Genomic DNA, 23,482 nt, shown 5'->3' with positions numbered 1-23,482 from the left:
GATTCTCGATAAGCCACCTCATGCTGCATATATTTCGGCAATCATGTAAACAAGCCGCGTCAATTTGTGTTTTTGTTGCAGTCAGCAGCGCCCGCCAGTGGCAGAAAACAACAAAACATCCTCACTTAAAAACATGTCAAAATTTGCAAGCAGCAGCTGAAACACTTTACACTTTAATGGGCAGCTCGTAAGGCAGCTCGGCTGCTCTGCCGTTCGGCTCTTCCACTGACGGAAAATGCATTAAAAATGCAGATACAGCTGCCGGCTGAAGGCAGCGTGCTACAGTCATGTGCAAATTTCAACTTGTCAATTTATGATTATGGCACCTCATGAACCGAAGCAAAATGTAAATTATACGCCAACGACGAAATAAAACTCAAGCGAATAACAAGTGAAATTGCTTCCAAGTCAGCTTCTGTCAGTGTGTGTGCGCGTGTGTGTATTTGCTGTTGGGTGCGGACTGCTAATTTAGTTTTTATTGTAGTCGCTTGTGGTAGTCGCCTGAATGTCTTCTTACCAGCCCCCAGCCTGTCTGCCTACCCGACTTAAACTTAAAGGTTTTTAACGCTGAATTGACTAAACTCTCTCACACACACACACACAAACAGAGCTGTTATGTAAATTAGAATGAGTCGCTTGTCGCCCATCGCTGTTGCTCCATAATGTTGTTCAATCGACAGCCACCGCAGCGCAGGTGCACTGAAATAGTTGCTCAGCCCTACGAGCTACGAGTACGACATGCTCAACACACGAAAATCAAATGTGCCTCAGCTGGGGAAGCAACTCAATGTCAGATCAGAAATGTCAGGCCCGGTTAGCAAACTGTCAATTCGTTTGCATGTTAAGACTCTTTGTGCAGACGAAACGTAATGATGTTCGGTTACGTTTATGAATCTGAATTCGATGTCGAATTATAATGTGCATAATTTTCATAAAAATACATTTATGGCCTTGCCTTGTCAGCACGGGTTCAAATAGATTTTTACTTGCAATGCTGTGAATGCGAATATTGCAAGATGAAATTATCATATTCTCAATATTGAATAGGTTTTTGGCTACTACTTGCACATGAGATCTTATTGTACATATTATTTTTTAGAGTTTATATTGAAAGCAGACTAGACTTAGCGAGAGTGAACCTATGTTTGAATGGATGAAAAATGTATTGGGTATAAATAACACATATCAAAGTTTTGAAATAGAGTCCCGGACCAGTTATTCTTAGTCTTCTAATTTTGTTCAGGACGCTAACATATCTTTGTACTACTGTATGCATACACGAAGCCAGAATATTAAATACTCCAAGACATGCAATGCAACATCTTGTTCAAGAAAGAGAGAACTTAAATGGCCATACTCTGACAATGAAATCCTTTTAAGCTCTGTATATAAATATTCACAAAAAATATTAAATTTAAAAATTAGAAAAATATTAAAAATACTGAAGTTGCATACCAACTTAAATTGCTATAAACTCAACATTAAACTGTATCGACCAAATTTATTTGATTTATTTGGAATATATATTTGTAATCGGCTTTCACTCTGAAATTTCGGTTCCTAAATTCTATACAGCATTTGGTAAAAGAGTTTCGTTCGATTTGACGCTCGCATTTTACAATGTTGCGGCTTTCAATTTAATAGTAAAGCCATCTAAAATTCCATTTCGGAATACACTTACTTCCAGCTAAACCTTCAAAACAATGAAAATGAAGTTGCGAGTTGTTATTGCTGCTGTTGTTGGGCGGCGGAAATGTAAATGAATCTGATTGTGAGCTTCTACGGGCGAATCGCATATAGTGCATGGCCTCACACACACACACACACACACACACACACACACAGGCGCACACATGCATGCGCACCTGTATGTGAGGCATAAAATTTGATTGTGATTGAAAAGTGTAGCCTACTTTCGGGCCGGCGCATATAAAATGCATGTAATCAAGCGAAATGGCAATGTACTGCCGTCGAGGGGCAATCGTGACGGCTGACGGTGGACGTTCGACGGCTCATGGATGACTAGTGGCGGGTGGTGGTGACGGCAGGGAGGGTCGGGACATAGTGCATTTTTGCACGTTAGCTACCGCATGGGCCGCTGCTGGTTGCCCGCGCCCGCGCCACTTGGCTAGCACAATAATTGAAATTTGATTTGATTAGTTTGCATTTCGATTTTATGCAGGCTTCAGTTTCATTTCGCTACAATCTATGTGGGTGTGTGTGTGTGTGTGTGTGTGTGTGTTGCAGAATCCAAATGATATATTAATTTGGTTTTTGCGTGCTTAATTACAGCGCCTTCGTCAAATCCGTCAATCAAATCGTCAAATCCCTTTATAATTAAGCTCCTTACAAATCGACCTGAATGGTCAGTCCCTTTCTTTTATCATTTAACAATTAATGAAAATCGCCAGGACGTCAATATAATTGAACTATTTGGTTTTCATAATTGAAATTATGCGCAGACAATTCAATAATAATTACCTGGAGACAAAGCGTGACAGAAAGAGTGAAATAATTAAAGTCAGAGAGGGGACTGAAAGCAGCGGGAGAGGGAGAGAGACAGAGATATTCAAAGGGGGAGAAACCGCTGCTAACGTGTCCTGTGCCTTCTGCGGCAGCACTCAGCGGTATGTAAAAAATTTAATTAAGTAACTTATTGTTATTATTTGCATTCCCTTCTGTTGTTGCCTTTGTGGTCCTCGGCCGGCCAGGGCGAGATATTCCGCTGCATATTTCTGTCGATTTTCTTTTGTGTGACGCAATAATTAAATAAATATTTGCTCACAGCAAAAACAATACACCAACAAATGAATAAAAATAATAATAATGTTTAATACAAAAAGAAGAAATAACATTTATGATATTGTCAATATTGAAAAAGCGCAGGAACTCAGCTCTCAATGGAATCGTTGCGGTGGGAGCGATGTGAATTGATGATGCCCACCATATTGATAAACAGTAAATGGAAGATTGGAAAATGATGAAAAATGCGCTGCACTTTCCGCACCTTTTTGTGTGGCCAAGTGGAAAGAGGAAAAAGCAAAGAAAAGAAAAAATAAGAAGTGAAAAAATGGAAAAGGAGAAAACGCACAAAGATTGTCGAAGAATTTTCTTTTATATGAATTATGACATCAGTTCGTGGACCCAGCTGAGGCGTGAAACGGAACGGGAACAGGAACAGGACGGAAAAGTCAAAGCTGTGAATTAAAATAAAGTGAAAAGAGGATTGACTGAGAGAATAAAAGGCATGCTGGCTAAGTAATAAATAGTTCTCCCGATAGTTCAAGCTTCTTACGAATTGAAAGTTGAACAATTTTTGATTCAAATAATAAGAAACGTTGAATATTGCCATCGACTGTGAGTGGACTGGAAGCTTCTTGAATACAACCGCAAATTATGTGTACTTCAATCTACTTCGCTTCATTCCGTAAAGATAATACCGGTAACTTTTTAATATATTCAATCAGCTCTAAGTTGATGCACTCGTAGATAAATACTTCTTATGTAAATATGGGAGAGTGACATGCTTGGGCACGAAGTTTCAAATAAGTTTGAATCGCCATCGCCTACTTTTTTCTAAGTTATTCCAATTCCAGTTTCTTTGCCTTGCAACAATTTTCACTTTCGCTGGCATTTTACTTTGTGCTAGATATGCAAATTCCTAAGATACTCAGAGCCGCTTCTCATGCCGTATACGCACATCTCTTTACTTTCCGCCTAGTGAGATATTCACGAACTCTCTATTTTGCTTGGCATTTGTATGTTTAGATACTCTATCAAAGGGCACTACAGACTTGTTGCGAGGCTGAGAAAAACTTAAATGATAATCGAGCCAAAATCTTGATTTCTTATATCAATATATAATATTTTATGTACAATACATATTTATATGATATATATATATATATATATATATATATATATATATATATATGAATGATGTTATTCAAAATCTTTATGAGATAAGGATCGGACAAGTGGGATTACCTCATCTATTATATATATATATTGCATATAAATATAATAAATAAATAAATAAATATATATATATATATATATATATATATATTTATTTATTTATTTATTATATTTATATGCAATATATATATATAATAGATGAGGTAATCCCACTTGTCCGATCCTTATCTCATAAAGATTTTGAATAACATCATTCAAGAGGCGTTTTCTATTGATTGATCACATAGTATTTGCTCTGCCAAGGGACATTAAAGCTTCGGTGCAGCTGCGTGTTCATATCCTTTCTTCGCTGCTTTCTTTACCGACAACATAATAATAAGTTTTGCCTTTTTCTCGTGCTGGCCCTTCGTTGTTGTTATTGCTCCTGTTATGTTGTTGTTGGTGCTGTTCTTTGCATTGCGGGAAACACTTTCAAAGGGCAACCTGCATCTGCCATTTGCTGTTGTTGTCGTTGTTGTTGTTGTTGTTGTTACTGCTGGTGCTGCTGCTTCTGCGGTATTGAGCGCAAAAGTTTACTGAACGCAGAAGAAAAAAATGAAAAACATATTACGCACTCACACAGACACACTCTTGCAATGGCCATAAGAACTTTTATCCATGTGTGTGTGTGTGTGTGTGTGTGTGTGTGTGTGTGCTCTCATGTGTGTGCGTGTGTGAAGTCGAGCTGTACTATTTACGCCGCCTTCGCTGGCGACTCCTTTGGCGCTTTATGGCGGCGACTGCGACCGTTTGCAGCGTGTCCTTACACACACTTTAAATTATTTATTTTTACACTTTGCTGTTACACATTTAAAGCTGTGTGCGTGCGCATATGATTGCGCTTGTCCATGTGTGAGTGTGTGTGTGTGTGTGTGTGTAGCTGGGCGTGTTGGCGATGTTTTTTAATACACTTGGCAAGCAACGCTATGCAGGCTTCGGCCTGCTCCAACAACGACCGAAGAAGACAAAGAACAGGGACCGCTCTTTATATTTGCACGGTTTCGCTCTCGCTCTCTCATTTTCTCAGTTTTGGGCTCTCTCTCTCTCTCGCTGTGCTATATCCCTGTCTCGGTAGTCGTTCACAGTTTCGCTCGCGCTGACTGGCTTTTCTTTTCAAAACTTGTAAATTATTTGCCTTTTGCCTTATTCCTTACACATACGCGCACAAATTGTCTTGAGTTTATGTGTTAAACTTTAGATCTCATGTTTGGCCGTGGACGGACTCGCTCTGGGTGCGGGTGGCGAGCCTTGTGTCCTGTGCTGTTGGCCATTGTAGGATGCGGCCATGTGGGCGTCATTGTATCTGTGGCCTGTGCGCCTGCATGGCATGTAAATGATATCGTTCCTTCTGGCCACGTCCATATCCACGTCTACATCTACATCTACATCCACATCTACATCCACATCCATATCCACATCCACATCCACATCTACATCCACGTCCTTGTCGTCCTTGCTTACGTCACCAACGGCGACGTCGTTTTTATTGCTCGCTTTTGTTGAAGCTGCCTGCCTGCTGCCGTTAAACAAATGAACAGCATAAATAATTGCAAAGGCTCACACTTGCACGCACGCACACACATGTAAGCGCACACGCATGCAAAGTGGGGTAAATCGCATCCTTTGCTGCATACTTAGAGGCGCTGCACGCGCCAACAAATCTGTTGAGCTTCAGCTTTGCCTGCCTCCGTTTCGAAGCAAGATTAATGAGCGATGGACTAAAAGCTATTCAAAGTCAGCTGCCAATGCAAATTCCCATCTGCGGCAGCGCAAGCAGCGACAACAACTCGTAGCCCCACCTAATTACTTATTTGATGCAATCCATAAACGTCGCCTATCAATGAGCCACCTCCGCAGGTGTGCCGGCCACTCGAATCACTCAACTAATTGCCGCCGCTCGCTCAACAGGCACTAAGCCGCCTCAACAATCCGCTCATCCAGCTCGACCGGTTGCGCCCATTAATGCTGCCACCGCTGTTAATTGTTGTTTCACCTGTCGTGTCGAATAACAAGTTGCACACCCACCCACGCCCTCCCACTAATTGCGCCTATATGTTTGCCTCTCAATATACAAATGCGATTACATTAAGCAGCTTGTCCCTCGTCCGCTCCAATTAGAAACGAACTGCACAAGAAAGCCGTGCAACAACTCAGGTTTCGATTGCGATTTCAGTACATTCGGAACTTCAAATATCACCCGTGAATCCCAATAACAACTTTTCTATATCGTATTAGACAAGTGTTCTACTAATTTTAGAAGGAAATGGAAATAGATGACAGCAGCATCACTTGTAAACTCAATCTTACATACATATTTGAAGAAGAAAGCCCAAACAAAATTCTTAAACACCTTATCTAACTTAAGTCAAAGTATAGCTAAATGTGAAGAGACAAACGTAAATAGCTCAGAGTGAGAGAACAAACTGTTTAGATAGCTCAAACGATAACCTTAAATTCAATCTATACATAGAAACTTCTCGGAAATTCTGTTTGGAACAGGTTTTGTCAATAAAAAAATACGGCTTTGAAGTCGGTTTAAGCGGTTGCCCTTACAGCTTACAGCAAAAAAAAACCCACTAAACAGATAGTTGTTTTATTTTATCTTTTCTTTATTTCTATTAGTATTAATTGTTGTTGTTATTTCCTTTTGAATGTGACTATTAGCACCGCATACTTATATTAAATTACTATAAACTCCAACTGCTTTCAGCTTTCGCTTTTGCTTTAGCTCAGTTACGTCTATCGTTTCTGTTTTGCTTCTTCAATTTCGTACCTATTCCCGTAATAGCCACAACAACAACAACAACATCAGCTCCGGTCCAGCAGGTTTTCTGTTGTTGTTATTGTTGCTTTGTTTTATTATATTTATGCGCCCAGTACTCGCTTGTGTCTTTGCCGCTCTTTCTCTCTCTTTGTCTCTCTCCCCCACAGCTGCTCGCGCGCTCGGTCTCTCTCTCTCTCTCTCTCTCTCTCTCTCTCTCTCTCTCTATCTGTTGCTCTCTTTGCGGTTGATCTGCCACGCTGACTTTCAGCGTCTGTCGCCTCGATAAGGCCGACGCCGCAGTCTGATCGTGAACTTCACTGTAGCCGGGCGTTGCTTTGCGTGTCTCTGGCGAAGAGTTGTGAAACCTAATTGTGAGTTGGCTCTATAGTATGTGCATATCTGGGTGAGAAATCGCTGATTGTGGATCGTTTTATGCTCGGTGTTATCAACATGTTAACAGCCCCAATTCGGGTCTCGAGTGTGCTATAAACTATAATTAAGTACGTGCGCGCCCTGAACCCGCAGTCGCGTTCAACTCTGCCCATTTAAATCAATACAAGAAAAAATTACCGCACTGCTTTCTTTATCGACATCGTATTATTTGCCTTTGTTTTAAAAGCATAAATGAATATAAATTCACGCCAGGTTGGACTTAATATTTCGATAGCATTAATCTTACTTCATTCCCGTTCATTCTCGCTCGCTGTCGTTGCTCTCCTGCGCCGGCTCTTGCTCACGTCTCCCATCGCGAGCCCCTTTGGCCCGGGCTCCACGTCAAGGTACATGTCCCAAGACCGGGAGAGCAACAACAGAGTACATGACATGATAAAGCAATAAAGCGAAAATTGCAACAAGTTTTCGCCGTTCCGTTACGTCTGATGGCTTTCGGCGCAGTTTGCACAGCTTGTCGCTTAAACACAATTCGATTTAAAATTAATTTTAAACAAAATAAAATAAACATGCAGCCCGTGCAAGTGTGACAAGCAACAGCAGCAGCAACCTCAACTCAATTAAATCGCTCGTCGAACTGTCGCTGCAAAAACAAGATGCAAAAAATACGTACACACACATACACATATATTTGTATACTACATACTATAAACATGCATGAAATCAAGCAGCAATAACAATACAAATGATGCTGCTTACCTCTCAATAAACATTTTCCAGTTTTTTTTTTTGTACGCGCATACATTTATTTATCCACGACTCTCAGTTTATTTATTGTGATTATATTGTTATTTATTAACATCTGTCGTGGTTGTTGCTGTTATTGCTGTTGTTGTTGCTGTTGTTGCTGCTGCTGCTATTCTTGCTGTTGCTGGCGGTATTTTTCCCTTTTACTTACTTTTCTTGTATTTATGGAATGTTTTTCATCTCTGTGCAATATCCGCTGCATTTATTGTTACTGCCAATTTGCTGTTTATGATTTTTATAGCACTTCCACGCGACTAAACAAATTCCATAAAATTCATACATAAATCTATTATGAAGCAATCGCAATACGTTCAACTTTACCATTGTTCACTTGCCTCTATTAAGTGACTTTTTATGACGAGCTCTAAAAATTCGACAGACGGCGAGCACGTGCAAAATGAGTAAGAGAAAAACATAGATAGCTATGTGCTGTATTCCAGGCAGAAATGACATCAGAATCGGGCACAATTTACCATGTTTTACAAATCGAGGTAGTACTATTTCCATCACCTGCTGCGATGAAAACATTGTCACGTGAGTGACCAAATGAACTGATATAAGTATGCCATGAAAACTAAGTGTACTGAATCATGTTCATTCAGAATTGAGCTTAGTAGCTGAGCAAGGCAATCTATACTTTTTTAAGTCTATATATACTCTTTCTCTATCCACAAATACAGCCCAAAATACCCCAAGTAATAATTGAATAGAATCACACTATAGGCTTTAATCTTTTTGAAACTTCAGCCTCTTTTTTGTAATCTGTGACAATTTGGTTCCCATATACAGCTATTTCTGTGAAAAGCAAATGTTTTTCGTTTTTAATAAATTAATAGAGAAGACCAAGAGTAAATTGGGTTTGTAAAGTTTTGAGTTTATAGCACTAAAACTGATCTAAATAAACTATCTAACGCTTTAGCGGCAGGTCCGTTGAGAAGATTTGAAATGACCTCGGTTGTTGTTTCAATTTTCCACTATTGGAATTTTCCGCCATCGCAGCACATCTCTTTCGCTTCGTTATTGAACTTGAAAGCACGGTGTTGGGTGTACGGGTGTACAATCTTGTCAATGACAATATATCGACCTGGAGTGGAATCAACAGCTACGTAGATTGGAATGGAATGCAAGCCGATTGTATTACAGGGCTATAGCTGTATTTTCAGCTCATGTAAAAACCTCCAACACATGCAACAGAAGTCTGGATTGCATGCACACAATCAGGACTGTAGAGAATAAGCTGTTTGGCAGAAACCAACAGGATTTTTGTAAATTTTGCTTATATTCCGATATTTTAGTTAAACATAAACTAAAGGCAAAAGCATAACTTTTTATTTCTACGTGATTATCAAATAAGTCCTCAGCTCAGAAACTTTAATAAACAGATAGGGTGAATATCGGAAAACATTCTGTGAATTCTTGACGAAGAGAATGTATGATAGGGTTATTATCAGGGACCGTAACGATTATAATTTTTATAGCAAAAAATTAAAAAATAATAATTATTTTTTGATAAATAAAAAAAAAATTATATTTAATTATTATAAATGATTTTTATGATAAAAATCAAAAATAATAATTACAGAACAATTTTTATATAGAAATCAAATCATAACTCTTATTTTTGATTTTTATTATAAAAGTCAAAAATAAGAGTTATGATTTGATTTTTATTATAAAAATTGAAAATAAAAATTGAATTGAAATATCTTTTGAACTAAAGGAGCTAGATCATAAATTTTCATATATATGTAATCTACGCATTAATACCTTTGATTTGATATATAATATGTATGTAAATATGTACATGTTTATGTACATATACATATATGTATATTTAACTATATGCTTAGGCGCTTGTCCAGAGAGAGAGGCAAATAAAGCATAATCGCTGTATATATGCACATTCATATGTTTATATGTATATATATGTATTATTGTAACCTTTCCCTGCACACATAGATATAGATTAAGAGCAGAAAATGCCCTTTCCACCGAAACCTGCGTGGCAGGCACCGAGTGAACTACCTTGGCAAAACGGTACAATCGTGGATAAGTGAACTTTTTGTTCTCATAATAGCACATAATGTCCACGTTTAAGTCTATTGGCTTTGGGGAACATCCATAAATTTCTGTTATGGCCAATTTGAGTTCCGGTTCGTCATCTTCCTCAGACTCTTCAGAGGATATTTTTACAATATTGAACAATTTTTAGGTTTGGTATTATTATAAAATGCATTGGCCGATAGATGCCCACTGTGCGTATGTCATTATGCTTTAGTTCAATCTATCTCTTTCACTCTTTTGCGCCTAAAGTAAATTGTTTTAAATATGGGTGCAGGGAAAGGTGACAATAATACATATGCATATATACATATAAACAAATGTATGTACATATATACAGTGATTATACTTTATTTGCCTCTCTCTCCCCCTCACATTACTTGCTGAATAGGTACGGGTAAGTGCACAGCGCAAGTGCACTGGACAAGCGCCTAAGCATATAAGAGAGAGAGAGAGAGAGAGAGAGAGAGCGTGTGTGTGTTAGAGAGCGTGAGAGAGAGAGAGAGTGAAATAGAGAGAAAGGCTCGATTGGGCTTCAATTCAAAAGCAGTTAAATCTATCTACTTCTCTCTCAACGGAGATAAAAAGCTACGAAACAATCCTAAATATGTTGCTTCAAGTGAAACAAGCTATATAACAAACTTATCACAAACGCAATAAACAACGACAATACACTTACTCTTATTGCATGGAGTTTAGATATCTGCCCTCCATGTTAGATAAAACAGCCAGGAACAAGTTCTGCGTATAGCTTCGGTACTTGTTGATGTAGGGCTTATAGTTTTGAACAAAGTTTATTAGATTGGTTTATCGCATTTCAGAGTAACTTACATGCGGATTACTATTGCCAGAAAGTGAAAGGAAATGATTTTGAGTGATTCGAAGTTCAATGGAACTTTTTGTAAATTGTGGTTAGCTGTGACACATTTCGGCAAATTCTATTTGAATACTTTCCACTTGTCACGCAATTCGAGACACATCAGCAACCACTGCCGTCAGTCAACGCAGCTCGGCTCGAAAACTCGTGCATTACCAGAAACCAGCACCACATTAACCAGGCTCCTAATTTATAGCTAATCATCACATACATTTACCTGCGGAGCCTGCCCCGGATGAAAAGTTTAAGCCGCAGTGTAACTAAATCCCTCGGGTAGGAGGCGAAGAGGCGAAGAGGCGAGGGCCAGGCAGCACGCGTCATCCGCTAAAAGTCAAATTAAATATCTATTTTTGGGCCACATATATAAAAACGAAAATTGCTGGCAGGAGAGGCGCAGGAGCGCAGGCATCCTCGCTGAAGGATTTTGCGGGCTGGCGTTGGTAATTATACCCATGAACTTGATAGTTTCCCATCAAAAGGTAGCAGAAGCAACTAATGAAAATTCAAATTAATATGAATATGCAAATGTGAAAATGAGAGGTGTGTCTTTCTCTCTCTTTCTGTGTGTGCGTGGCTGTGTGTGTCCTCCGATGTGCGTGCGTATTTCAGTGCTTTTAATTATTGTTGTTTGCGTTTCAGTCGAAATGCCGCAAATTAGTAATGTTGCCGAGTCGTATCAGGCCAGCACTGCGCCGTGCCTACAAATTTAATTGCCACTGCTCCGGCTTACAGCTCGTAGTTAGCAATTAGCATCCGGAACCGCGAGCTGTGTCTGGACTAACTGTGGAAATGGAATCGCAAATGGATTGTGTGATACAGCACATAACTAAGTGTCAATGCGATTGCTGTCGCAGCTGCGCGAATGAGGCGCAAAATTGAATCAGTGGCTGAAATTGTTGCAGCATTAGAGTCGAGCCAACATTCATCATGCAGCAGGCAGCACTCAGCCAGGCGCAATTGTTAGAGTATGAACGACGCCTGTGCCCCCGCCTACTGCTGTTGGGTAAGCAACCTGATGCCTCGAGGTTGGCTCCGGCGCTGGCTAATGATGCGCATGATGTGCGCCATTGCCATTGTCATCATCTTGGCGGCTGCTGCATGTGGCAGTGGCAGTAACAGGAGTCGGAGCAGGAGCAAGAGCAAGAGCAGGAGCAGCTGCCGCCAGAACGTCAACTTCTTCTTCATCAGCGGTGTCTGCGGCTGCCTTGACGACTCTGTTGCACATGCAGCATGGCGTTGTTGGACGGCCTCCAACTGAGCGCAGTGCTGTGCTGCGCTGCGCTGCACTGTTTGAAATTAATATTAATCGCAGCAATGCATTTAAGCCGCATTTAGACGATTTGCCAGCCTTATCCCGGCGCTTTTTCATTTCACAGCCTTTGTGCGCGCTTTGTTTATTGTGTGATTTTTATATATTGTTTTGCGGTCGCGCGGTTATTAAAATGCCGCTGGCAATTTGTAATCATTAGAGCCGCCCGTGGTGGATTATAGTGGCTCGGTGGTTACACAAAACCACTCTGCGCCTCCTCCAAGCAACTTGGCGTCGCTTTGTTGCTTTGACTTTGACTGTAACAGTGATTATAGCTATTGCCGTGACTGTGGCTGTGGCTGTGGCAGTGGCAGTGGCTGACAAAAGTCGCTGACATTTTAGCCAACTAATATCCATGCAGTTATGCAAATCGCACAAACACAGGCTGGAGGCGAGTGCCATTTTCACGTCTACCGACTGCAGCTACTTCAGCCATCAACGTCATCATCGTTTTGTTTCCGCTCGCCGTGTTGTAGTTGTCGTGGTAAAATCTAAGTGGCCACTTGACTAAATTAATATGACACTGCTGCAAGTGGCCCGCACTTGTCAATGCGAACTTGCCCTTTGCCTTTACCCTGCCCTGCCCTGCCCTGCCCTGCCCTGCCCTGCCCTGCCCTGCCCTGCCCTGCCCTGCCCTGCCCTGCCCTGCCCTGCCCTGCCCTGCCCTGCCCTGCCCCGCCAAGAGCCGTTGCCTGCTGTGCGCTACAGCTTCGTCTTCTGCCGGCTCTCCTTATCGTCTTTTGGCCAACAATATGAATAATTATGACGTCAAACTGTCAGTTGATTTGCATGCTCCACTCTGGCGACTGGCTTCCAGCTGCCAAAGACTACCAGGCCCAGCATGCCAATGGCTTAAACGGAGCACCTTACGGCCTTACGCTTCAGGCAATTGCAACGGGGCTGACAGTCGACAGGAGGCGACACAGAATATTCCAGCAGAATGAGTGTAATTTAAAGGGAGATGACCGAATAAGCAACAATGCAAAATATTCTACTCTTTCAAATCACGAAATACTTTTTCTACTCAATTGATTTCAAGTTGTAATCACACGTCTTTGGCTGATGAATCGTGGCGGAAGGAGAAGCCGATTAGTTCAATTTGTCTTCTTTTTACTAAAGACTTACCTACATAGCCATTGAACGATAGATTTATGAACTGCTAGGTGTATAGCGAAACACGGTCTTTACATTATTATCATCATTATCAAATAATATTTTCATATCTTATCAGTGAATTTATAATAGAAATAATAATCATATTAATAATAATAATAAAAGACTAGATAAATAAAGAAAAAAAAGAAATTAATTTATATATAATTAAAATAATTAATTAATAAATACATATGTATATATATATATATAAATTCACACTTGAAATATTTTTTCGCATCTGTGTCTATAAAGCAAATTTCGATGTGGCTATTCATTTGACTATATTTGTCTTTGAAATTAATGAAATGAAAATACGAAAAAGCTAAGACTTTCTAGCCCTTACTCGTTGGCATTAAAAACAGACAAAGTTGAATAAGCAGTTTAAACCAAAGTAACAGCCCACCGTATTTGTATTACGTATTTCTTTCCCATTTTTCAAAAGGGTTAAATTTTAAGTAAATTTAGTAACGAAGATCCTATGCTAAAATATTGAAGAGTAAAGGCTTTTAAACTCGTTAATTACTTATATAATGTATAATATTACTCCTAATATCTATAGCTCAAGCAGTCCCATTCAAATGCATTTCTTTCTTTCGTCTAATATGCTAAGTATAGCCATACATTTGTTGGCCTAAATTAAATCAAACACATACTTGCCCCGTTCGAGCGCAGCATGCCACATGTAGCCATATTTAATTTCCCAATGGCTGAGCTGGCTAACGCACACGTTGGCATCTCTGATGGCAGCCTACAAGCTGGCATGTCACTGCCAACTCAGAATCCAAACTGTTTGCAGGTTGTCGCCTGTTGGTTTTTTTTTTTTTTTTGTATATACCATTTTTTTAGTTTAGCTCGCTTTTTGCTGCAGCATATGTCACACTTGGCGCGCAGTTTGTGGCCAGGCCAGGGCTATGAAAATAACCGTAAGGCAATTGCCCAGGCTGCTGGCAGCCTTCATGTCAGAGCCTCCTGCCCGCTCAGATCCCCAGACTCCACGCCCAGTGTTTGTGGCACTCATAAGCCTTGAATGCTAAATGTCAAAGTTACTCCTTGGCGTAACATTCGACACATTGGGGCGTTGAGGTGTGCATACGTGTGTGCGTGTGTGTATGCGTGTGTGTGTGTGTGTGCGTAAGAGTGTTCGTAATGGCTGCCTGACTGACTACAAACTGCCTCCTGCGCTCCACCTTCAGTCCAGTCCACTGACTTCAGCCTCATCAGCCTCAGCCCGCCAGCTTTGCCAGCCCGCCTGGTTGCTCTTGGATTACATTACACTAAGTTCTGTGCAAACACAGTTGGCGCAGTTCATTAACATGTTACATGGACATGCAGACCCTGAGCTATAGCACTGCCTGGATTCGGAGCAGTTGGAGTCGGAGTTGAGGTTGGAGCTGGAGTTGAGTTTAGTTCGCTCTACTTTGAACGAGACTCTTTGGGGTTTGTTTGTTTGTTTGTGCAAATGTAGGCGTAAGCAAAATATGCACGTAAGTCTCTCAATGCCTGCCTATATCTGTGTGTGGGTGTGTGGGTGTTAGTATGTGCTCGGGATGTATGCTTTATGCCATTTTCTACACACGTTCAACGCCCAAATCGCTCAACGCTGATGCGGAAGTGTTGCCTGGGCGCCCACTTCAAACAACTAGAACGGCTCAGAGCTCAAAGCCTCAAATATGGCCACCATATGAATATAAAAATGAATATGTATGAATACTTGGCTGTTTAAGAGTCAATGTGTCTGTGTGTCCGCGTATGTGAGTGTGGCTGAGGATTCTGCCTAAGCTGCGCATTAAATGTAAAATATAAATAATTAACAGCACACTGAGAGGCCGGAACGAGGCTGTCGAACACAAGAAAAGAAAAGAAAAGAAAAGTCTGTGCGGTTAGCAGTCCTCGTTGCAATTGACGCCCCACGTGGGACAGTCTTCTCTAATTAGGCGCACTCTGAGTGCAGTCGTGTGGCTAATCAATGAGGACACTGAGGACGGATCGGGGTCATGGGATGGGCTGGGTTTGGTTTCGTTTCGTTTCGTTTGGTCTGGTTTGGTTTGACTGAAACCAATCTGCACAATGCTCCACTTAATTTACAGTTTTAATGCGTTTTGCGACTGGTTGTTGTTGCCGCAGCAAAGTAGATTTAGCCGAATTCAAGCCGAGCACACAGAGCCCTAACGGGTAGCAAACAAACTAGCAAATAAGCAGGGCATAAAGACAGATGGGTGGACGAGCGGAGAGATAGGCAGATGGATGGTAACAAGCGGAGGCTAATTCATTTGTTGGCTTCCGTGCACAAAACCAGCAGCCGTTGCATACTTTGCGGCGCAAACAAAACCAAGGCACCAGAGGCAACCACAGCCATTGCCACAATCGCAGTCGCCGTCGCAGTCGCCGTCGCCGTCGCCATCGCCGTCGCAGTTGCCATTGCAAGCAGCATCCATTCTGTGGTAAATGCAGCACTCGTATGCGGAGCCGCACGTCAATGAGTCCCCGAAACAAAAGCCAAAAAACTGCATATATAGACATATATAGTAGTCGCAGCAATACCCTGGTGAGCTCTGCTCGGACTATTCGGCCGGGCTGAGCCTGGCCAGAGGCAGGCCGGAGTCTGGCCGTAAAACTCAGAGCAATTCGTTTTAATGAATCCATCCACATGCAGACATGGGCGGTCGTCCGGGCTAGTCAGCTCGTCAGAGCAGCTGATTGTATCAACTTCCTAAGTGGATTTTGCAGTCCAACTGGCATTACGCCTCTTGGCCGCAGGTAATTTCGTATGAATGAAAAGCAAAAGTCGGCACGGGCCACATCACAGCCATTCACTACCTCTTTCTCTCGCCTCCCTCTCTCTCTCTCTCTCTTTCTCTCTCTCTCTCGCTCCTTCGCTCTTTCTGTCCTGCTCTTCCTCTTCAATCTCTCGCCACCAATTTATTTGTCGCTTGCTGTCTGCATTGTTGCAGCTGAGGCAGGTTTGAGCTTACTTATTCATGCCATAGCCTATGCATATGAGCAGCTCTTGGCTCTGATTCTGTGACATTTTATGTATATGCGCTGCTGTGGGCCAGCTCCTGCCGTTCCGTTTCAATACACATTCGTTCAGTCTTAGCTCCGCCATCCTGGGCTGCCAGCTTCGATCCCCAGGACCCGCCAGTTATGATTTTTGTTACCGTAACTTTTCCGACTTTCTTCGTGGCAGCAATTCCCCGATCCAGCTGCAACCCCAATCCCTTTGCTGTGCTCAGCGGAGCACTCGTTGCAGCTTTTCACACTCATGCATTTTTAAGCGGTATTTGGCCGTTCTCAGTTACTAACACCGGCTTTTCCGGCCAAAGACTGTGTCGCTTCCCATTCTCAGCTATTTTCAGCAAGTCGAAATAGTTTCTTGTGCAATTTTTATGATTCGACTTGGGAGTTGTACAGCCAAATTGCATTAGATGGAAAATTCGAGCTGCCTTTCAAATGAGCAGCTCTGAGATAATTGGTTTGTTCGGCTGGCGCCAGATACAAACAAGTATGAATATAATATTTATTTTAATTTTCAATGATTTACAAACAGCTATTAATATATTTATATTAATTTTAAATCGAATGTCTCCATTATCTACCCCGACGATCTACCACCAATTATTAATATAATACTTACTATAATATTAAATGCAATATCTCAATTATAAACCTTAAGGATCCACCAGGTACTTTAATGCTAAATCAAGTGTCTCAATGATCTACAATCAATTATGAACACTTATTAATATGAATATTAAAGTGCATACCTCAATGATCTATCTGATATTAAATATAATATTTATTTCGATGTGAGACTAAAGGGTATTTGAGAGAGTTGGCTCGATGTGAGCTGATATTTGAACGCAGCTGGGCGTAAATCTCATTCTTTAGGGATAACAAACCATGGCAGCTTAGCAAAGCCAACAGCGAACAGCCAACTTTAAAATAGGTACTTCAGCCAAAACTGAATTTCAATTAGTTATTATGAAATGCCGCATATGAAATTAGTTGTAATGAATATTACTCGTTGCGCAGCACACACCTTCTGCCCCACTCAGCTGCCCCACTCCCCAGTCTGGCTAATGGAAGCTGGCTATTAGTTTATGAATTACGTAAGCCTTTAGCTGCAGCGACTCCCCTTTTCTCTTTTTTTTTTTAAATTTAAAACGCATTTATAGTCTGCGCATTTCACTTAGTTTTTATGTATTAAGTTAAACAGCTTTAGACACTCAACTGGGCTTGGGTTCTTTTACGAGTACCCATGCCGACACCTCTCTCTCTCTCTCACACAGTACTTACGAATCTATCTCTTTTACTCTCGTTGCAGCTCTCCGGTGCAGAGGAACGACAAACGGCAAAACTAATTTATGGCATTAAAAATGCATATTTTCTAGCAGTGCGTTGCCAGTTTTTATCATTTGCCAAGTGCGAAAGGCGTGAGCCACGGCAGCAGCTGGTTTCCGTTGCGGCGCTCTCTGACTGCGTGTTCGTGTTGGCGCTTGAGCTCGTGTGTGTGCGCGTGAGTGTCTCTGTGTGCGTGCGTGCAGTTTATGCGATCTACGAGCAGCTCATGCAGCTAAAATTGGATTCGACTGGCACAAAGGAGCATTAGAGCAACTGAGCCTGAAAATTTCCCCAGCCCCCACACCGAACGCCCGCTGCTTTAGCCGCTTCTTCGGCATCGTCTTCATCAACATCATCATCATCATCAACTGCAGCAGCAGCAGCGTCGCATGACTGGACTGGCAACGAAATGGCTTTCCTATGTGCAACGGTGAGTACAGTTCACTCCAGCGCAATTAAACAAATATCAAGCTCTAAGACAGCTCCAGGAAAGTCAAAAGTTTTTGCAATTTTTACGCGGAATTACCCTTATGTAAAATACTATTATGATCTGACTTGACTTGGGCACAGTGTGTGAGATTGAATTCCAGCTCAAATCGGTATCCAATTTTATAATGTGGAATATTCTTACAGTTATTATTATTTATTTAGTTTATATTTACAAATGGCAGGTTTTATTCCGGAAAACGCCATATTCTATAGAGCTTTAGGCTCTGTCGGGTCCTGTTTCATATTTACACCTTATACGATGTGGTTATGGCCATAACCAAGCTGTTACGAGTTGTACTTCCTGCTGTGTTTTTTTTCATCATCTTCTTCTTCTTTCTCGTTAAACGTGCCGTTTCTCTGATATACATATTTCGCATTAAACACTCTGTCAATATGGCTGGCCCCCGTTGACGGGCACTCAAGTAATTTTAATAATGTGCAAAATGTTCGCTCGTTCTGGCTAAAGTGTGAGATGAAGCGCTAAAGCGATACTTTGAGCGTATCTTTTTGATAGGACTGTGCGACTGGCGGCAGCGATTGCAGCTGCAGCGTTAGCCAGGTCCAGGCGACGTCATAATATTAATCATACGTCGCGTGTGCTGCAATTTAATGAATGCGATTTTTAAAACTCGTGTACATATATAAATATGTATGGGGACAAATAAACAGTGCTGATAATACGTGTAAACTTTGCCAACCCCCACCCCACAAAATAAAAAAAAAAAACAGAAGCAAGACGACTGCAGTGCTAAATCCATTACTGTGTGTATATGTGTGAGTGTGTTTACGTATGTATTAACAACTGTCCGAGAGCGAGAGGTGAGAGTATAACAACAAGAAATTGCCTGCCAAACCAAATCCAGAGCCAGCGTCCAATACGATGACGATGGCGGCGTCGATGCTGAAAACGAATTCACTTTTGCCAGCGCCAGCGCCAGCGCCAAGCCAAGCCATCTTCAGGGCTTTGTTGTGTCGTCCGGCTAGTCTCTGTCTCTATCTCTATCTCCGTCTCCCTCTCCCTCTCCGTCTTGGTTTTGGTGCTGATTGTCAAGTGTCACCCACAGACACGTGCTTACACTGCATGACTCCGCTTGCATCGTTCTCCTGGCACCCACTTGCAGTTGATGTGTGATGTGTGTGTGTGTGTGTGTGTATGTGTGTGTGATGTGGGCACTGGCCAACGAGTCGGGCTGCAAGCTCAAACTATATTAAATTTATGTGGCATGCGTTTGGCTGGCTTAAGCCAACGCAATAATATAGGATTTTGCGGTTTTGCTGACAATACGGCCGTAGCAGCAGTGGCACATTCAAGTGCATTTGAGCGGCAATCATTTTTGCGGTTAACAAATACAAAAGCCCATTAATGAACACACCAACAACAACAGCAACAACAGCAACAGCAACAACAAGAAGGCTCACAATAACTAATAGAGCTGTGGTTACACTCTGCGCAGGTACACAATTGTGCAGGTGTGCGTGTGTGCGTGTGTGCGTGTGTGCGGATGTGCGGATGCGTTTTGCAGTTGTCTATGTGCGGCTTTTGTTTCACTTAATCAAGCATATTTACTTGACAAGCGCTCAAGGCGAAAGCTTCATGAGCTCTACAATTCCTTGCAATTGATTACCCAAAAACAACATTCACAAGTGAAAACTCAGCTCAGCGAATGCAAATGCAGATTCAGTCCCAGGACAATACAAACTACAAACTATAACCAACTTCGAGGCCCCCGAACCGCAACTTTCCATTGTAACTGACTGTTGAAGTGTGTGCATGGTATGAGTGTGTGTGGGTGTGCGTGTGGGTGTGTGGAGAGCGCTAGCTTGAGCTGTGGCGTTAGTTAATTGAATTTTAAATTATTCTTATCTCAAAAAATGGTTAGTTGCGCTCATGAATAAATCAGTTTTCAATTTTACTTGCTAATTTGATTGGAGACTGCCAGCGAGAGAAACAGCGCCCTCACCGGGCCGCAGAGAGTGGAGGGGACGAGTGCTAGAGACTAAGACTGAGAGGGATAACAGGCGCGAACTAGAGAATCGTGCGAGTGCATTGCTCAAGTTTTTAGACAAATCAAAAATTAAACTAATAAAATGAACTGTCAGAAACTGCAGAAGTTAAGCGATGGCTTGCGAGCAAGCCAAAACTTATTCATGTTAATTTGCAGAATGGGTTGACATTCCATTCACGACAGCGTGATGAAAGCTTGAATATGAAATGCGAATTGAAAAAAGTTAGAGTTTACTCTAAATGCCCGAGGCGCACACATTTTACTGGCAGATAACGAGCGGTTGCCCCAAAGTTGGAAAGTGAAGGGACTCTGCTATTAAGGTGTGGCTCAGCTGGACAATTTTCGTTACCTTACCAATACATATACACCCCTAACAGGTCAAAAAGTCTGCTCCAGATGCACGTTTAAATTAAGAGATAAGCCAGACCCTTGTGAATAAGTTGTGAATAAGGCTGAGGAGAGATAAGAGCACAAAGTCATTGCTCTAGTGCTTTCTAGCAAACAAATATGTATATAAAAGAAATCTACTATAAATAATTCAAATAAGCTGAATGCAGTGCCTAAAAGTATGCAATAAAGTATGCGCCCGAGTCAACAGAGGCACTCGGACACATTGATTGCATAATATTCAATTATTAAATGTTAACAGAGCATCCACGGGGGGCGTGGCAGTCGCCCCTTTCATAACTGAGCGGCCTGGCCAAAGGACGCCAGCAGAGCACTTTTGTCAATGGCCAAGCCTCTAAGTCAGATACACACACACACATATTCGCACATAAATGACTTACTGCTAGATGCAGACACACACAGAAACAGTGAGTGAGTGAGAGAGAGAAAGAGAGGGTAGGGAGGCAGGGCGTGCTGTGGCGTGCTACTTGCGTCATCAGCATCGTCAGATTTGAAGCTGCTTCTTCAGTGGAGGCCTTGGCATGCAGTCAAAACGCTGGCTCCCAGCTTCCACAACTATTTTTCTGTGTCAGCTAGCCAGTGTGTAAGATGACATATATTTGTGGGTGGGGCGGGGGTTGGTGGGGGCTGGGACAGTGATTAGAAGCAGGGAGTCCAGTCAGACTGGGCGACTGACGCATAGCCCAGACCATTGACCATTGTCTGTCATCAAGTTGCTGCACTTGCAGCAGTGGCAGTGGCAGTAGCAGCGGCAGTAGCAGCTGCGCTGCTGCAGAAGCAAAATAAACAAAAAACTTAACCTCAGCACAAATTTAAGCAAATATTTGCATGCCACATGTGGAGATTGAGGCAACTCTTCACATCCGAGATGACAGTGACTCGGTCGTAGAGTTGACTTCTATTTGGCCTAGATGGTCTGCTCTGGTGCGGCCTGGTCTAGTCCGGTCTGGCTCCATTCATGCAACTGAAGCCGGAAGCAGATGCATGGTCAGCAAAGAACTTAGCCAGGTGGCTGCATCCTGCCACAAGTCAGCTGCCAACTGGAGGCTGTGGAGCCATTGAGGAAATGTTGATGCATGCATGATTTTAATCTGTTAAATGCGAAAATGCTGAAATGCCATTGCGGACTTTTCAGCCATCGGCAATGACTGCAGCTAATGACGCGCAAAATGTTTACAAATCATTTTGTCAATAACGACAACTGGCAAGGGATATACACGCCTGATCCTTCCATAATTTGCCCACATTTCTTACATTCATCGACAGGCGGCCATGAAAAGGTCATTAGTGTGCGACTGTGTGCTCATGTGCCTGTGCGTGCAAGTGTGTGTGTGTGTGTGTGTGTGTGTGTGTGTGTGTGTGTCTGTGTCTGTGTGAGTGACTGTGGCACAAATGGCCATTCAATATGCCATAGAAAAACATATACACTCACGCACACACAGACATACATATGATGCTTATAGCTAAAGCCAGCAGCCATAACAGCCACATGCTTTTTTCCACAACATTAACGCAAATTGCAAATAATAAAAATTCAAAATACCGTACGGATAGCTGCACGTGCTGCTGTTGTTGCTGTTGCTCTCTTCCTTGTTCGTGTGTGCGTGTGTGTGTGTGTATGCAAGCTCAAGTGTTGGCCTGCGGAATCCATAGCAAACCACAAAGTGAAGCTGACTATGGGCACATTTATCGCAGCTATCGAGGCATTTTTAAGCCCACCTACAACTCATGTAGTGTTGTTCCCAAAAAAAAAAAATAAAAATAATAAAAGAAGAGAAAAGAAAAAGGAATTGCAAATTGTACTCTACATTTGCCAAGACTATGCGTGAGTAGAGTCACGTTCTTGATGGCAGATCTTATTAGTTATTCTTTATTTAGTAGAAACTCGATTTAGAGGGTGCCCCGGGTAAGGTTCCCTTTGTGGACCAGACTTGGATATTCATAAATAAATTGAATAAATTTATATAAATTTCTATGGTCAAAGCTGAATTGCAAACATATAAGGACTTAATAGTATAGTTGTTCCCTTTAGTATTACAACTGCGAACTGTAATTATATTTTCGTATTTAATTCCAATGAAACAATATAATGTAATGTATGATATATAATACTTCTATGCATCTAAATAGTGTCAAATCTAGAGAATTTCACCATTAAATGAAACTTGAGTGGTTGCTAGAGCATTTCAGTTGGGGCATTTTCCGTTTCTTTTTCATTTTCTACGGTTTTTCTTCTGTTGCTGTTCAAGCGAATCAAAATGAAATCTATTTTATGCAAAGGCACGCACCGTGCTCCGACCCCGAGTCCGGCCCCGGCCCTGGCGCCGACCCACGCTCAAGTCGAGATGCAGATCCCCAACCTGTACTGGAAGTAAGCCAAATCTAAGATGGAGCCACATATATGGTCTCTACTTTACGGCTCCCGTGCCACTGCTGTATGCATGTGTGTGTGCGTGTGTGTATAGGTGTGTTTGCTCACCCAGGCGTTTTCTGGCTAAAAGCTTTACCTATGCATTCATGCATGCGTGCCGTGCAGCTGCCACTGTCTCTTGGACTTGGCATACAATTTATGTATGTGCGAAATATGGCGCCGCATCTTAATTTTACCTTTGGCGCCTTGCAAAACCCTTTGTTGTGCGTGTGTGTGTGTGAGTTTCTTCTTGTGGCCTCGAAAATTGAAATGCATATCGTGTAACGCTTTTAACTTCCTTGAAAATCTCTTGCAGCTGGCCACAGTAATGAAATGGCGACCTGTGGTGACATATCGATGATCTCGCCGCCAACGTCTTCCATTTCGAACGATCAAGATCCGTTTGGACAGCTGCCACCGTTACCACCGCCGTTGCGTTCCACTCAAGTGCTTCAGCCATTGAGCGTATTTCCAGGTGCCCAACTAACTAACTAAATAAATCTCCTCT

The 23,482-nt window shown here is 42.0% G+C and overlaps 1 protein-coding gene across 12 annotated transcripts in view; it reads left to right on the top strand.

The window, feature by feature from the left end:
- Nucleotides 1–23,482, top strand: part of LOC108651809 (Glucose transporter 1) — an 86,603-nt gene that overhangs the window by 42,333 nt on the left and 20,788 nt on the right. For 8 of the 12 annotated variants that reach the window (XR_016196750.1, XR_016196756.1, XR_016196746.1 and 5 more), the window contains 2 exons: nt 17,645–18,091; nt 23,291–23,449. Coding sequence is in view for 1 of the 12 variants with exons in the window: in XM_089259968.1 (XP_089116094.1) it covers nt 18,082–18,091; nt 23,291–23,449 (169 nt within the window). In the remaining 11 variants the exon portion in view is untranslated. The other 4 variants (XR_016196749.1, XR_016196755.1, XR_016196753.1 and 1 more) reach the window with 4 other exon arrangements.

Source organism: Drosophila navojoa, chromosome 4 (genome assembly GCF_054131105.1).
Source record: "Drosophila navojoa isolate 15081-1374.11 chromosome 4, UAZ_NAV_1.0, whole genome shotgun sequence".
NCBI lineage: Eukaryota > Metazoa > Arthropoda > Insecta > Diptera > Drosophilidae > Drosophila > Drosophila navojoa.
The sequence above is the reverse complement of the archived record's forward strand: the minus strand, read 5'-3'. Positions and strand labels throughout refer to the sequence as shown.